General features: G+C 48.3%; 2 protein-coding genes across 2 annotated transcripts; both read right to left on the bottom strand.

The window, feature by feature from the left end:
• Positions 1 to 4674: 4674 nt before the first annotated feature.
• On the bottom strand, positions 4675 to 5628 carry PEX2_083920 (alpha/beta fold hydrolase; the record flags this gene model as incomplete). The annotated part of the gene is made up of 1 exon (XM_016745662.1): positions 4675 to 5628. The coding sequence occupies one exon, from the start codon at positions 5626 to 5628 to the stop codon at positions 4675 to 4677; it is 954 nt and encodes a 317-aa protein (XP_016595394.1).
• Positions 5629 to 6106: 478 nt separating this feature from the next.
• PEX2_083930 (Acyl transferase/acyl hydrolase/lysophospholipase) lies at positions 6107 to 17849 on the bottom strand (the record flags this gene model as incomplete). The annotated part of the gene is made up of 9 exons (XM_016745663.1): positions 6107 to 10401; positions 10463 to 10917; positions 10977 to 11003; positions 11090 to 15707; positions 15805 to 15822; positions 16195 to 17152; positions 17223 to 17533; positions 17595 to 17670; positions 17727 to 17849. 9 exons carry the CDS (start codon positions 17847 to 17849, stop codon positions 6107 to 6109), a joined length of 10881 nt encoding a protein of 3626 aa, XP_016595395.1.
• Between the last annotated feature and the right edge of the window lie 46 nt (positions 17850 to 17895).

Here is a 17895-nt window from a genome sequence, read left to right on the forward strand (position 1 = left end):
AGAATGCAGCTAGTTCAAGATACCAGAGCCACTTCTGCAAACCATGCAAATACTAGGTGCTGACTAAGAATGAACAAACAAAGCAATCAAACAAAGAAAGATCATACAGCATGTGATAGGAAGTGACATAGTTAACTATGGAGCACAATATACGGAGTAAATATATCTGCAATGATGTGGAAAAAACAGGTTTTCTTCCAAGACCATAACCAAAGCCTCGGTTCCTGTCCGAAGACCTAGTGGGGCTCTGTCCTAGTACACAAATGATCATTCCTTTTGACCCTAATCGATCCTTCTAGACAGATGGCTGAGAGGATCGATTAGGATAATATAAATTAATTCATAATTTCTACCTCAATTCCTACATTATCTTTCATGGATCCCAAGAGATCAACCATCCAACATCCCCATTTGATAACCAGTACTTGGAAGCCAATGTCAAAGTTTTATCGATGTGACAGGAAGAACATCCTAAACATCCTAAACATCCCAAACATCCCAAACAACACAAACAACTTGGCCCGTGATCGACTTTGGCCGGCGTTCGTCCGGGTCGTTGTACTACCCCTGGCAACAATTTTGTCCATGTAAATCCCGCCGATCAGTTTGCGCTAGTAACAAAATGTCTTTTAAACGACTTAATACAATATACTGCGTAGTTAGGAAAGCCTAGGATTGATGATATTTGCCATATAAACTCTAGCATTCTTTTGTGAATGAACAATTACTATTATACAAGAGGTCTTACTCTTCAAGATTTAGGAAATATGTAGATTTATAGAGTATCAAGTATTTTGTGGTAGCATTACAGAGCGTAATTAGAAATTAGCTCAGGCTTGGTGGAGCCACATTGACAGAATTGTTGCAAAGGGGAGTATATGGCCGTGGCTCTCTTGCTCTAGGTATCATTGGCAGCTGCGAATACCGTAAGCTTTTCAATACGTTGCAATCTGTAGCTTGAAAGCCATACCTTAATCTTGACCGATCTCAATTTTAGCATGACGATAAAATGACCATTGTATTCCTTTTGCGAAAAACGAACAACTGCTCACCCAGTGAAAAAAAAAGAAGTAGAAAAACAAATATGAAGAGCCAACCCCGGCCTGCTCTTCCTCGGGTGCCCGTTTGGGCCTGATGAAATTTCATTCGAAATGCAATCTAAAACCTTTCTAGGCAGAGTCTAGATGGATTGTACCTTAATCGGTTCTACTCTATTCCTGGGCATTCTTGGCTAGTTAAAAATGCCCATATGTACCCAGTTAATCCAAAGGTAGCAATTTATCTAAGGCCTCTTAAATCAATTTAGAGGAGCTGCCCACAAATATCGTTGAGAAATTTACCTATAAATTTATTTAATAAATTAACTCGTCAAGTGACAGCAGTCAAGGGAAGATCACCAGACTACAACGACGACGAGACTCGAGAACATTCACAGTAGCATAACTTGTTTGATCTATAGGGATGGTTCTAAGCTTACTATGGTATTCTATGTGTACCTTCACATATGACGTCATGTCATTAGGCCATAGATATCGACGCCCAAGTGATCTGCATATACTCGTAGACGTGCTTCCGACTACTTATATGGTATTAGAGTGTTGTATCACTTATCACTTCAAATATGTGCTATGCGACCGGGTTGTTAAATCTTGTCAACATGGCGTGAGTGTCCGACTTCCTATGGGAATACGGAAGATCACCAGGGACTAACACCCTTACAGAAGATAACGACACTTTCCGTCCAGGAAAATCAATTCGGAGCTCAGTTTTTGCAGCCTCAAAAACGAAAAGTTGTCCGGTTCTATTAAACCTTTCGGAGAAAAAGCAAGATGTAGATCACATCTTATATTCAGTACGCGAAGCAACACTAGAAGCTACATACCCGGAGTGTTTTCCGAGTCTTCGTTGATGTGTGATTTTATTTTCAAAAGAGCAAACTAGCAAAGTAAGAGAAACCGAATAGTCTAAACTACATTGGACGACGGCTCTCGGGGTAACCCCTGAGTTCCTGTGGTGGATTTAACCTTTGGTTAATAAAGCTTGAGGGTACTACTAGTATATTTTAGGTAGGTGAAAATTAGCCTCCAGAGCTATACCTTGGAACATTGGTAAATGGACTCGATGGCTGCTGAATAGGGCATAGTAGCAATTCTTCCTGAGGTGCCTGCAGCAACATATAATGGGCAGCCACTCCCTCCTTTCTTTCCCCCATTTTTCCTTCCTCCAACCATCTTGCCCATCATCTATCCAACACTTTTATCGCCTCACCTGTATGTTTTATCATCACTGTTCCACGAGTTGATGGTAAGAGCTCCTTCCATGGAGTTTGAGGATGAAAAAGCAAGGAACGCAAGGCGCTCATTGCCTTGAGCCCATTGCATGCATAGTCTAGGGAAACCCTAACCCGAGTTTGATACTGTCGGAGTTCAAACAACATGAGCAAACTGGCTGGCTTCCGGTAAGAGCACCTTATCTATATTTACCAGACTGGTTATTCCCTGTCTAACATGAAGATGACGAAGCCTAATCACCAGCTTGATAGGCAAGTTTATCCTTATGGGGTATGAAATTTATGAGTCATGAAAGTTATGAGCTATGAGCGCTTTGTCTCGGAATTTGGATCACTTAGGTACCAGTGACTCCCGGCCACACTTGGAAAGCCCGCGCTTGATCAACACATTTGGCCGCACAGATGGAGCAAGTCATCTGGCCGAGGGGTCGAGTGAAAACTTCAAAGGTGCTGAGGTGACGGCCGAGTGGCCGAGTAAAAACGTCGAAGATGCCGAGGTGGCGACCGACAAACACCCCAAATGAGCTCCTGCAAGATGTGTATCTGCGGTACCCGACTAGCAGTAACTCCGGCCCCGAACCCGACCCCAAACGAGGCCTTGCAAGACATGTGTCTGCAATGCCAAACTAGCAGCGACCCCAGCCCCGAGCCCAACTGAGCTCTTGCAAGACGCGTGTCTGCAATGAAGTCTCACTTGTGTGCCACCGACGGGTAGCTGTTGAAAGGAGAGACGATCATACGACACGCGGTTAGCTCCAGAGAGGGGTGACATGACCGGTCTTCCATGAAAGCTGGGGTTCATGAAAGACCGGGGTTTCCTGGGACTGCAGTGAGCATCCCAGGGGATCCAACAGCCGCGAGCTTGGACCTCTACGTGGTGCTGTTGACTAGTAGCCTTTTGGTGAAGCCAACGCAAGCTCATATTATTATAAACTTCAATTCCCCCTACAGTAGGTATCCTGTCACTTCTAGACTGACCATCTCTCAGGGTAGATAGGCGAAGTTTCTACGCCATGAATACCCCAATCTCGTGATCTGGTAGATATTTGAAACAAGGTCAATTCTCTCTGATCAAGCGCAATGCTATCAATACGAGAGAACTGGTGTATCCGTGTGTCTAGTGCTTGTTGACAAAGGTAGTGGGAAGAAATTCCTCTTTGGGGCGAAAGATTTAGCCGCAAAGCATACAATGCCCCCATAGCTTGATGCGTTGAGAAGTACCTCGAGGCAACCTATAACTTGATGTGTTGGGAAGAATGTGAGTCTCCTTTTGAGCATATCAACTTGTAACATGGATACCCCCGGCGCATCTACTCCCCGTCAAACCTATATTGACTCTCTGCTCAGATGCACCTCCAGCGAAGTGGTTGAAAAAGATTAGGGAACGCCAGTTTTCTTACCATTTGTCGTCCTTCTTACGCTCTGGTAAGCCCAGTCCAGTCTCATTTCCGTGCCTCTTGTTGCTAGGGATTTTGATCTAGATACTATAAAAAGATCCCCTCAATCCAAAGTATTATACCATATATTGAGTAGCGAAGCTCACTTATCTATTTTTAATAGGAGCATATGTATCTTTCTAAATATGTGCCAATATAAAGAATAATTCACGCTATTCCTAAATCAATTTCCCATTGTTATTGTGCTATGATGAGATTTATCTCTTACTCAGGTAAACTCTCCAACGCGGTATTCGTTCACGTGCAGTCTGAGAGTCTTCCTCTCTTTTCTTTCCTTTTATCTCTTTCTCATCCACTGCAAAAGATACTACCGATGTCCAAATTGGATAAGAAAAGCACAAATGGCTTGGTCAGTGGTTCGGGACAACCTATGTACAAATATTTAATCTGACTTGGTCGGAGATGCGCGTCTCAAATATATTTCCGCGATAGTGATATTGTGGTTTCGGTCGCAAATTTATACAATCAGGTAAAAAACGAGCAAGGAGGTGGTGTTACAAAAACACGGGGTCAGCACTCGACATAGGATCCTACCCCGATTGTATGGCAAAGATGGGGCGGCATGTTCGTCTACCTACTCGACTAATTTTTCAAACTTGCGATATTTGTGCTGAGTACTAAAGTCAGGGTAGATGACAAACTCTTCTACCTAGTTCATAGTGACTATTCCCACATCACTAGCATAGGAACAAAACATTCAAAATGCGAAGGGCTAAAGGGTCTAACCGAGCGATATCATAATTCTGAAGGGATAAAACGAAATCATAGATCGAAACCGTTTAATTTAAATCGCTAAAATTACGGTGACGAAACAGATTCTTCTCGACATATCTATTACTTGCCCTTGACTAGCTGCTCATGCCACGCGGTTCGTGCAGCAAGCTATCTACCAAATGACTATATAATAACCTTGCCACAGAATATGTGCTACAGGCTCGAGTCCCAGACAGCGAGAATCTCATCGGCAACCAGCTGAGGCTCAGTCGCCATAACTGAATGTCCACTGTTAGTGGCCTGGACAAAGCGACTGTTACCCGACAAGCTCAGCTGCTGCATCTGCAGCTCACGATCGAAAACGTCAAAGCGACTCTCGAGAAATTCGTCCATCTCCTGGAAATGCTCTTTGGTACCGCAGTCACCTTCCTGGGCAGCAGTGCGCAGACGTTGAAAGTCGCGACGTGAGTCACCTCGAATAACAGTGACCGGTCGCATGCCCAGCGGACGCGTATCCAACTGATGCTTCTCTCCCAAATCAATGGAGCTTTGGAGTATAAGTGCAGCCTCTTTGTCCGTGGTGCTCGCCGCGGTCGGGACGCTTCCGTCTGTCGCAATGCGGTCCAGCTCTTCCTGAGTCCAGGAATTTTCACGGAACAACCCAATGACATCGGAGTAGTCTCGTTCACCGCACAGTGCTTGTATGGCAGAGAAGGGGACGCGAAGCTTAGGGTGTGTGTTCTCCTGGTTGGTATCTACCAACACCATCCCGGCTATTGCTTCGGCATCTGCAGCAGCTAGAAATTCACGCGCGATGATTCCGCCGTAGGAGTGAGCGACGACAATGTATGGCGGACTTATCTTCGCGGCTCGGAGAACATCAAGTAACTCTGCCGCCAAGTTGGCTGCATTGCGTGGCGTCTTCGATTCTGGGCTGTTTCCATATCCAGCACGATCATAGGCGTAGCTGCGGATACGAGGGTCTAACAGCCGTTGCACGGCTGCCCATTGTGCACCGCTGACCCCCAGTCCTGACTCAAAAATAACAACTGGATTGTTGGCTGATCGAGGGGCCCCTTTAGCTATTATGGACAATCGGGTCCCGTTAGGGCTTTCCACAACACCCTCTCGAGCCTCACATGACTCCCGAGTGTTCTCGTAAGTCATGGTGAAATTATTGGATATGACTTGATGGAAGGCGTGTTACTAGGGCAAAGAGGGGCTGGATACGGAGTAGTCCGTAGTTCCTTTTCAATTTCCCCGCAGAAGCAACAAGTGGCACCACCGTACAACAAAGAGCATATGCAGTGGTGCCACTAGTCTCTCCTTGGCCGATCCTCCCAAATCAATCTCCCGCCTTTTTCTTTCTCTTGGGCCAAGTTATCTCCAAGGTTACCTTATAGAATTTCTATCTTTTAGTCAATAAAAATCGGTATATCATGCGTTCATTATCTGTGTAAAGACCAAGAGCTTCTCCATGGAAAAAGTGGAAGCGAATATTAAACCCAGTTGGCTTCCATTCATGTTTGTAACTGCTTATAGGAAGCTACACATGTACCTGTGTACTTTTCGCGGCTTTATTAGTAGCCTTGAATATAGTATACGTCGATATATAACCGAAAAGAGTGATTCTATTTACTATAATCTACTGAGTCCTAGCGAGAGGATTAAGTAAGAAAGCATGCTCATCACCCACATATGGTGTCTCCTCTTTTGCCTTGAACATGCCTTGGCCGTGAAGTCCGCGATCAAGTTCCCTGGCAGCGATTCTTGCCCTCCCAATCTGTTTCTTGCGATAATCTTGGTACGACTTCTCCGAGATAGCCGAATATAGATAACGCGGGTGCACAACGATTACTTGTGCACTCTTCTGCCCAAACCCAAAAGATTCGACACAGAAAGCTTTCATGTCAGATGGACGGAGCTTGATGTTCTCATTCGTCAAGAGAAGCCCCTCAAAGTCCTGTAGAACAGGATCGATATCATCTGCATTTCGATTCCCGGGGATGATGCCCGAATGTAGAGCCTGGAGGGCCCCGTTCAACGCCCAAGAACCCGAAGCTCCCAGCCCGTGGCCCACAACAGACTTCTGAGCAATGGTATACATCGGGTTCCCAGGGTGTCGACCGAGATGTTGCATTTGCGCCTCCAGGGTCGCACATTCATTCTTGTCATTCAGTTTTGTGGCTGTCCCGTGCATACTGACAAAGGTAATATCATCCACAGAAAGACCAAAAACCGATAACCCTCCTGCAATGGGTGAAATATTGGGCTTGTTTCGCCAGTAGTTGTTACCCAATTCACGTAGGACAGTCTTTTTCTCGAAAGCCACCTCCTCCTGGAGCTCCCGGAGTCGTGCTTCCATGGCTTCGGCGCAGACGGGTTCTCCCCTGGACTCCATGAAGCTGATTTCTTCCCGCAAGGCATCCATGTCTGCCTGAGCCTGGCGTTCAATATGGCCCAGCGATGTGCGAATTCGCTTGGCACGCAGTGTTGGATTCATAGACAAGCCAGGTGCTCCAGTTTGCTTTGCTGCTGTGAGGATACCCTGGCCCGGTGCTGGGATCGATCGCCCTATCTTGTCCGCTGCCATGTGCGACATAGCGACAACTCCATATATGGGCAATCCCATTTCCAAAGCCAAGGATGCACTCGTTAATACTTGGAGGCCGATTCCTTCACTGAGGACGAAGCCATTCCGAGTGGAAGTGAATGGGCGTGACATCTCGCTCGGCTCTCTTCCGCGCTTTGAGTCTTGAGCCGAGTTTATGATCGCTGTCATGTTGCCGAACTCGTAGTAAATAGGTCGGGTAAAGACCTCGTAACCACCCGCAATACAAGCCTTAGATCTGCCACTGCTGATAAGCTCACATGCAGTGTCTACCGACTCGAGGGATGATGCGCAGGTTCCAGCAGCAGTCTTCAAGGGACCAGATGCAGAGAGAAGAAGGAGATTCACCCAAGCGCCAGCTGTTCCAATGAAAATCTCAGAAAGAATGTCTTGCTGAACCTCCCTACCCAACATGCGATGCTCATGCAATGCCTGAAAGGCTGTAAGTCCACCGGAACCAGAGGAAATGCAGTTTCCAACTTCGGAAACATGGATGTACTTGTACAACTCGTATACATCTGTGATTCCAGCGCCAAGGAAGGCTTCTGCGGTGCATACCAATGCAAAGAGCGAAGGTCGATCGGCCTGGGCCAATATCTCAGGAGGAATACCATATATTGCGGGGTCCCAGCCAGTTGGAATTTGAGCCCCCACGAAATAATCCGTGTTCAGTGCCTTGGGGATGAAGATGGATGCCCCACGTCGTATTTTCACGGTGGCTGTAGTCCCGTCATCCTGCAAAATTTCGACAGCGTCTCCATGTCGGGCTTTGAAACCTTCTGCTGCTTGCGAGGAACACTCGAATGGTGGTAGCTCTTCTTGGGTACCGACTTCGTGCAGCATGTTCCGCAACCTGGGGTTTGGGTTGCAGTGGTCATCTAGGTCAAGAATGCGAATTCCGGTATGCTTGCGAATTTTGCCTTCCAGCTTGGATTTCACGTCAATATCACTGATCGGCTCACCCGACTCGCACTCAATCCACCCAGCACCAACATTGTTTCCGTTGTGGAGGCGATGGCGCTCATATTTGATCATCCCAGTCATCCAAGCGAGCTCGATGCACCCTTCCATGGAGAATACTCCTTCAGCCTCCATTTCCCAGCGCGTCCGGGAACTACCCATTGGGCCGATTTCTGCAAATCCGGTAATCACGACCATGGAATCCAGGTCAACAAGGCCCTCCAACCTATACAGGTCAGGGGGGACTTGCTCATTGTAGCACTCTGGAAGCTCAGGATAATCGTTTCGGGGCCTTGCCCTAGGCTCTTGGGGCGCGGGTGGCTTGTTAAGCTGTGTGTCTGCTTTCGAGGAGATTTGGTCATGTAAAATCTCCTGCTGTATTCGCTGTTTGATTGTAGCATCTGTCTGAATTCTCAAACGCGCGGAATCCATGCACGCCTTCAAGTCTGGAAGCGTCTGCAATCCACCGCTGAAATCACAAAGGAGGGGTTGTACACTACACGCCTCGAATAAAGCAGGCTCCATCACCATGATGAGAAGCGATGCCATTTCATCTGCTGCAAATGTTCGGACTCCCAGCCTTTCAATATCATTAGCCAGGATATCATTAGCTTCCATCAGGCCAGTGCCTCTTGTCCAACCAATCTGGACACCGCATAGGGACACTGCATCTGACCATTGCTCAGAAGACCACTTGTTCAAAAGTGCTTCTAAACCCAACTTGGACTCAGCATACAGCCCATCTCCGCCGATTTGACCATGGTTTGGTGACAGTGGCAGCAGAACCTGTGTGGAATGGTTCAACACATGTCGGTCTCGCTTAGAGCTCACAATTGCGCCTATCAATCGAAGTGTATTTGTGAGCATGATACGGTGTGCAAGCTCGGACTGTGAGTCTAGGTCCTCTAGAGTCTTTCCAATCTCTGATATTGCTGCAAAGGGTACCAGGTGGTCCACTTCCCATCCCATATCGCTGTGGATATAGTCAATTAGTTTTGTGATATCCTGCACGCTTCCTTGATTGAATGGTAACAGAACCAACTCAGCTCCTGCTCGTGCCTCCTCAGCATACACTCGGGAGTAAAGCCTCCTGGTACTTGGTGTCATTCGAGTGGTACAAAGAGCGACACGCGATCCAGCTCTGAGTAGCTGTTTCACGAGAACAAAGCCAATAGATTGTTTTCCTGCGCCAATTACCAGAACAGTCCCGGTCATCGGCTTCAAATGTGGGCTTGTCTCAACCTCATGAAGGCGGTTTGTCAAATCAATGTCAGTCGTCCATGCACCATTCTGATCTTTCACGGACACTCTAATGGGACTCTGCACAATAGACAATGAGGAATCTGATGGGGTGAATGCCTCTTTGTTAGGCAGGCTCGAATACGAGCTTGGTGAATCACTTGAATCCCCATCGACATAATCCTCATCCCTTCTCGTTGACCCAGAGCCTGATGAGGGACTTTCGATGTCTTCTACTAGTGGACGCAGCAGTAGGAGACAGCCATCTCTCTCGGGCGTCTGTGGCAGTTGCTCCCATTTGTGGTGCAAATACTGGGCGCATCGCCGGAGCCGATCAGTGGATCGACTTTGAAGTCGATCTGATGACTTTTTGATCCATTCTTGCAGCTCTTGCTGTCCACTCATCTCTGTGGAGCCGGTTATGATCTTCGACAAAGTCACGTATAGACCTTGAACTGCCCAGTTCCAGCTAGACTGATACCGGTGGACCAATTCAGGGCAAAAATATGGCTCCACGCCTGAGATGAACTCGGGTCCAAGCTCCTTTGAAAGCTGATCAATCTTATGCTCTATTTTCCGGTCGTGCTCTTGTTTTTGTTGAAGCTTTGTCTCTGTCTCCGTACCCGACTCTGGGGGTGTAAAATGCTTCGCCATTAGGTGGGCAAGGTCTTGGCCGAACCTAGCCAGCTGAGGACTGGTGGTATCTTGCTGCATAGCTGGTTGACTCCGGTCCTCCGTCACAGCTTGAGTCAATGCGTGTTCCAACCCACGTTCTTTCATATACAAATGTGTCCAACGATTAACAGCATCCCATGATTTCCCATCATCTGGCAAGCGAGTGGTAATCTCATCAAAATCAGCAGTCAAAAAGAACGAGTTTTGGTGACCTTCTTTCAGGCCAAAGGAATCTCTGAGATGATTGCGCAATTTGGAGAGTGTAAACCCTGGGGCGAGTTTGGCTGATATCTTTTTGCCCAGCCATTCGTTCAAATATATACCGAGCTTGCCACTAAAGGACCTCTGCAAGTCCTGGCTAAGCTCAACCAAAGGGATTTCTTCCACCGCATCTGGGAGCTGCTCGAACTCTGTGACCAAGTTTCCAATGATCTCGTTTTGGAGTGCTGACCGTCCTGTAGAGTTGCTCTTGGGTTAGCTGAATCCGTGTGAGGAACATTGCAAGAAAGTACATACCCCTTGCTAGTAACTTGATGGAGTTAGCTGTATCGATACTTGCCCTCGAAGCTTTGAGTGCGGAAGCTACAATAGCTAGCAGGGCTTCTGATGCTAGAGGAGGCACATCATCGATTTCGGAAATCTGGCCAGTCGTCCCCACGGAAACCTCTGTATTGGTTGCAATGGCAGCTTTGATGGGTTCATCGGCCTTTACTGGCTCCACCGCCTCTGTCCCAGATACCCCGATGTCCTGTGATGGCAGCGTCGGCTCCTCCAAAACCATATCAGGCACTTTATGTACCCTGGCAATTTCTTCCATAAACGTCAAAAATTCTGCATTCTGCTCTCCGGTAGCGTCATTCGATCCCTGCGCGAAGGTCTTCTTCAACATAGACATCAATGTGTCTGCAGGTCCTATCTCGATGAACCGTCCATCGGGATCTCCATTGAGCAATGAATCCTGCGTGGAAATCCTATTACCACAAGTAAATTAGTTAGCACTTTTTCGTAGTTCTAAACTACCAGAGCATACCATTGGACAGGTGAGGAGAATTGGTGTCTGTGGAAGGCATGTTAGCATACATCGAGAGTTGAACGCATGGACTATACCACGTACTCGAGCAAGGTCAGTTATGTTCGAAGTACGCATCCGCTTCTGCCCACACACGGCGACATGCACGACTTTCAGCAATCATGTCCAAACCCATTCCTTGAAACTGACTACCTTGGCCAGTGAATAGGAGTGTTGTTGTGGGTGGATCCAGCACAACTTCAGCAGCCAGAACTGTTTCCTCTGATCCTTCGCGCTGAGCAGAGATGCTGAGAATGATCCGTCCTTCATCCATGGCGACATGCTTTACCAAAACTGTTAGCTTCTCGCGTGGGAAAACCACTGCCGAGAAAGTTACATCGTATTTGCGAAGTGTCATCACATTTGCACCCGGAATCTCCCGTCGGATTAGTTGAAGGACAAGGGCGATCGTGTGGTTGCCATGGTAGACCGGTACTTCAAAGCCCGAGAAACGTGAAAAAGTGGGAATAGTGTGGATTGGATTGTAGTCACCGCCAGCTACCGCATATTCAATACTGTTGTCTGGAGGGTTGATTTGAAATGTCATGCCAGTCTGTGGTGGGAGCCGAAGTGGTTCGCCCGTGCGGGAAGCCTCCCGTTTCATGAAGTCTGCAACAACATCGGGATGGGTAGCTTTGCACATGAGTTTGACCTTGCCACAGAGATGTTTCGGTTCCTGGAGCCAAACATCTCCAGTCGTGCTGGCGACGGAACTGCCGTCTTGCAATCGAGTCTCGCGCTTTATCTCGAATATGAGAGTTTGACCAACATTCAGCGACTCGTTGCCATCAATCAAAGAGAACCATGGTTTGGCCTGTATTGCTTGTACGTCCGATTCACTCCGTAGGGGCAGGATCCAAGTGGTGGGTTCACCAGAGTCAGAACATTCGGACTCAGCAGCTCGTTGGCCGAGCATCATAATTTGCTGGATGCAATCCATGATACTTGCACCTTCTCGCTCGTATTTAACATCGAAAACAACCTCGATTCCGGAGTCACGGTTATGCAAGGCGCGAATCTGGGTGGTAACCCTGACTTCATCACCCACAGCAAGCATGCGGTGGCCTTCTCTCATTTCAACCATGGTGCGCTGGTGTAAAAGCTTCGAGATATCCCAATCCCAGGTAAAGAGATGGCGCCATTGATCCATTAGAGTTAAGATTGTAGCATACTCAATGGGGACCTCTCCATTGGGACCTAGGGGATCCGCGGCGTCTAGTTCCCGCCCGTCAACCGCTCGCATCCATGCCAGTACATGGCTTTTTGATACAGTCAAAGAAGAGTGCTGCATGAAATGAGGCTTTACCTCCTTGGAGCGGATCATGGTCGGACCAAAAAGCACACTGTGGTAAAAGTCAAGTATTCGCTGTGTGCGGCCTTCCGTAATCTCCACAATAGGAGCATACGAACATGATGGATCGTACAAAAATTGAAAAGATAATTCACGGAGATGACCACCAAGCGAACATCTGGCGAGTATTGCCGCAGTAATAGTGCTTCCATTAATCGACACTCGCGCATCAACCAGGCCGGTAGCACGGTCACATATTTCTGCCCCACAATACCCATCTTTGGCCTTCTCCAGAAGCCGCACCAGTATACCTGGACGGGCAGAAAAAATGCGCCTGACTGGGTTCTCATACGACTGCCCATGAGAGACCAGTTTCTGGGCCCCAAAAAGGCGCCTACCCCATTCGCCTAATTGAGATCCCAGCAGGAGTAGCCATCTCTCGCTGCTCACAGCATCAAGGCTCCTGTCGGGATGTTGGATCACATCATCTGTAAGGTTGACATGGAGTGCTTCGAGAGCGTGCGAGAGGTCATGCTTGTCATCCAACCATGCGGCTGGTGGGGTCAACCGAGGTCCCTTGGCCAGATAACCATGGTGGATCTGGCGGAGCAAGGTGGAGACTGGTAAATTGGCCTCTTTGCAATGTTGGACCGCTACAGGTCCACATAGAATACATACACGGCCGGCATCCCTGTGATAAGTCGCATCCAGGTTTTCTGACTGCCAAAGTGGATCTTTCTTGAACCAGACAGGGAATTCCAAGTCAAGAACCGGGATGAACGGAACTGGCTTCTGCCTTTTTTGCTGACAAAGGTCCACAAAGTAGTGTGTGTCTTCTAAGGATAGGAAATGAAAAGCGAGATGTGGTATAGCGGATGCCACTGCGTCCAGTTTCTCTTGTGGGGTAATCGAGCTGTCGAGAGGGACACCACCAAAACGTTCCATGATCCGCTCGAGGAATGCATTAAAAATCTTTTGATATGATGGGAAAGTCCAGTCCCCTCTTGTATCGGGGTGCAGCAATTCAAGGAGCCGACGGAGCACATCGAAGTAGGTCATGTCGGCAAGATCGACAGCTTTGTTTGAGACATAGTCAAATCCAAACCAGACCTTCTGGTAGTCGTCGTTCAATCGGGAGATGAGATATTCACGGCGAGAATGAAGGGCTGTGATCATTTTGTCCTTGGGGAGTGTGAATAGGGTCTTGTCCAGCTCAGCCCACAGCCGCATTCCACGAGTAGCAAGAACATGCATCGGCTCTCCCAAGTGCGATATGACAGAAATGACACCCCCGGTACACCCCTTCAAGGTAGATGGCCATTCTGTATCAGCTACCCCACGGGCATTGACTAAAGCCTGCTTGGCGTCGTGACTGGTTTTTGCTTCCAGGGTTGTCATGATGCAAGTCCCGAGCAGAATTGCATCGAAGGGCATCGGCTCTCGGCCGAACTGAGATGACCACTCCCCAGAAATGTATGGCCACGACCCGTCGGCGTCTCCAAAGCCACTCCCGGCTACCAGAAGCACGTTCGATACCTCGCAGATGGCATGATACGTTTCAAGAATTGGCCGGTGGAAATCTTCAAAGGAGTGGTGCCCCCCTGCCCTTCCCCCGGTCCATTGTAGAAGGATTGGGAGAGTGGGATGAGATTTGGCAATCTCTAGTACCTGGTAAATAGCAGAAGCCGAAGCTGGCTTAAAGCCTATGTATGAAAGCTCCAGAACTTTGATATATTCAGCAGCAATTTCTGCAGATGGAACGCCTGCACCAATGACTAGCCCGCCAATCGGGCAGCCCTTCCGAACAAGGGATGCCAAGAGTGGGATCATCCAGCTGAGACCTTGAGGATTGGCGTAGACAACATTCACAGTGATGAGTCGACCGGGCGGAATTGATTTTGCTAACGCCCAAACGGCATTTTCCAATGACGGTGCGTCATGATAACCTCCAGTTGCCAATTCTGCATAAAATCCAGCGTTCATGATAGCTGCAACGAGGCCTGGATCGCAGGTTGTGGGCGTCATGCCAGCTACCAGAATGTTTGGCAAGCCCATAGCATGCATGAAACGGGACGCGACCCGCTCGTTGCTCGGTTCCTGTCGGGAGATTTCACTTGCCACGAACTCGACATTGGAATATTGTCGCGACGTTGGACCGATGGATAAAGTTGAGATGAGGTTCGCCGAGGGACTGTCCTGAGTGCGTGTTCGCCAGCGTTCGGCCGGACAGACCGTATATATCTTAGTCTGAGTTCCCGGTTTCATTTTGTTGATCACCATTCCGATGCCATTAGAACCTCCAGGTCCAAAGTCTAGCACCTGCCACCGCCCAGTCATGGGCTCCAAAGTCTTGGGCCAGTCAACGGGTTGTGACAGGCTCATTTCAACGAGACAATGCTCCAAGTTATCCGCCAAGCTCGGGTCTTTTTCAAGCAGTGAATCCAGGCCCCACACAGGTACGCGGATCTGATCCCTTCGAAGTCGGTGTTGGTTCGGCTTCTTTCGAATTTCGGTCGCTGCTTTCTGAAGAAGTGGCGAATGAAAGGGCAAATGCGAGGGAACAAATTGGAGGGAACATCGAGGTTGGCGATCACTGAGCGGGGTGTTTGCCTCGTCAACATCGGGTGATTGTGACGTTCTTAGCCGGCTAGCCAGAGCTACCAGACCTTCTGGACTTCCAGCTATGACAAAGGAATCGACATCGTTGAGGAGTGCCAAATGCACCGTCCGACCCTCAGGTAGTATGATGTTCATCTCGTCTATTGCTTTGGTAATCTTGGATCGTTCGAGGCCCGTGACGGAGAGCATTGAGGAGGGTGCACCTTCGCCTCGTCGCACACATTCGGTCGTCATCGACTGGGAGACCCTGGCCCCCTGGTCCCATATGGTACTCGCCTGACGTATACCGTAGTAAATATCAGACATGACAACATTGGTCAAGTCATAAAGCGAGGACCACGAGTCAGCCACCGCCATCCAAGCGGCCACGACGATGCCGACTGAATGACCCGAAAACGCCGAAAAGGACTGCGCCATTTCCCCCGGAGTCAATCTACACCTCCTGCACATTATCACATAGCGAGAAATTTGTAGGATGGCAGTTACAACGCCGGAGACCTCGGCAGGTAGAGCATGGCCGGGTGGCAGTCGTCGCGATGAGTCGGTGATCCACTCCATGAGGTCTTGCTGCACGTTGTCTGTTGACCGCTCGCCTTCATCCGAGGCAAAGGAGCGCATGGTCTGACTGCAGCGCTGGAGGAATTCTTCGAGGTCATCTTTGTGCAGAGCATAGAGATCTCGTAAATCTTTCAATGGCAGCCTCGTGAAACCGACACCCCCCCATACAGCCAGAATGGGGGTTTCGCTCCCGAGATAGAGAGTTCCTCCTCCAGTAGGTGGTACTATATTACTCTTAGACATCTCAGTAAACAACGCGTGGAAGTTTCAAAGTTGATAAGATTGAAGTACAAAGCTGATGCAACGGCTTGCAGCACTTACAAAAGGAGAGCACGGGCACTATGACATGACTAAGTTTACTTGTATCATTGATCATATCCTAAGAAAATACCGATCAACGACAAGGCAAAGCAGTGTGGTGTCGCTCCTGGAGGCTGAAACCGTGCTGGGTGGAATCACATATGGTGGTGCCACTTTAACTAGCACATAAAAGTACCACCACACCACTGCATTGTGCATGATCTTCGATGCATTTGCATTGCATCTACGAGATCAGAGTTGATTTCTCCCTTTCTTCGATCTTCCTAGGTTGATCTGCCTCATCCGAATCATCAGCCTTCTCTGTCCTCAGACCCTGCGTGGTGTCTAATGCCCGATCTACATCGTAGCTTTCTGTCCCGAAGCTTAACAACATAGCTAGGCCACACAAACCACAACATATTGCCCAAACAATCCGCAAACTATCAGCGTATGCTTGTTTGAGATCAGACTTATCCTGACCATCTGACATGTCCCGGATCACCTGCACAAGTCCAGAGGCATCCTGACTGTACTCCACCGCCCTTAGTGCCAACGCAGGGTATTGTTGCAAATTTTTGAGCATCTGATTCTGAAATACAACTCCACCAATAGCCACTCCTATTGCTTGCCCTAGCGACTTGAGAAAACTGAAAAGGGCGACGGCGATTGCAAGATGCTCGCTATCCACCGAGGCCTGCACCGCAAAGGCCAAGGCTGGAAATAGTATTCCCAGCCCCAACCCACCCACAAGGTTCAGGAATACCCAAGCTGGAACTGAGGTATTGATGTCCATCAAGCACATTATGCCTAATCCAAGTGTTGATGTCGCCCATCCCAACCAGATAGCCCACCTGTAAGAGCCAAAGCGAGTGATCAAGAACCCCACCACAACGGATGATGGAGCGGTCGTGAAAGTTATAGGAAAGAGGGCCACTCCGGAGATAATTGGAGTGTATCCTTTGACCGCCTCATAGTACAGAGGTAAGTAGTAGAGAATACACCAAAGTACCATACCATGTAGAATGTCTGTGACATAGGATATAATAATGCTCCGGTTTTGGAAAACAGTGACTGGAATGATAGGGTTTGCTGTACCCTTGGCTTCATAGACAGCAAATGTTATCAAGCCAACAATTCCAACAATCAGTGGAACTAGCGTGTGCCAGGATGACCAACTGTAGAGAACTCCTCCCCAGGTTAACGGAATCAGGAAGGAGGATATACTCCCTACAAAGAGGACAGTTCCCGTAAAGTCGACCCCACTAAGCTTTTTTAGAACCGAGCCAGGCAATCGAACCAATTTGAGGAATAGGAGAACCAGTATACCACCGATACCGATGAAAGGGAAGTTGATATAGAAGATCCATCGCTGCAGTTGGTCGGAGTCAATCAGTTTCCCTGTTAACAACGTTTACCTCATGAAGTAGAGCAAGGCTTACCCAGTTGACGCTTTGAGCAAATCCTCCACCAAGAATTGGTCCAGTGACTGACCCAACAGCCCACATAGCACTGAGAATGCCAAAGTATTGTCCTCGTAGACGCAGGGGAATGATGTCGGTGATGATAATTTCAGTCATTGCATTGATTCCACCACCACCAACACCTTGGAATGAACGACCGATAATCAGAGATGTGAAATCTTTCGCGAGACAAGCAATGATAGCGCCCACAAAGAAGAATGTTAGGGCGGTCATAATAAGCACCTTACGGCCGAAGATATTGGAAAAGGCAGCAAAATTGGGTTGGAACACTAGCAAGCAAAGCGTTAATCAAAGCTAGGGACAGTCTAGTTGTTTGTTGGAGCTTCCTACCCGTCGATGCTAGTAGAAATGAGGTCCCAGTCCAGAATGTCTCAATCGCGCTTCCATGGAGCTCATGTGAAATGATCTGCACCCTCTGTGTCAGACCAATATATTCTTTCGGAGGTCGCTCTGGGTTCTTACCGGCAATGCCACGGAAATGGATGTTCCATCCAAAGCTGACATCAAACTGAGAGTCGCAAGAGAAAAGAACACCAATACTCTTGTCTTGGTCAATTTTGAGTCGTCGGGTAAAGCGTCTGCCATATTGACGATTTCGTATGTATATCAAACCAAGCCTACCAAGTCACCT

The sequence above is a fragment of the Penicillium expansum genome (assembly GCF_000769745.1).
Source record: "Penicillium expansum strain MD-8 chromosome Unknown contig277, whole genome shotgun sequence".
NCBI classification, from domain to species: domain Eukaryota; kingdom Fungi; phylum Ascomycota; class Eurotiomycetes; order Eurotiales; family Aspergillaceae; genus Penicillium; species Penicillium expansum.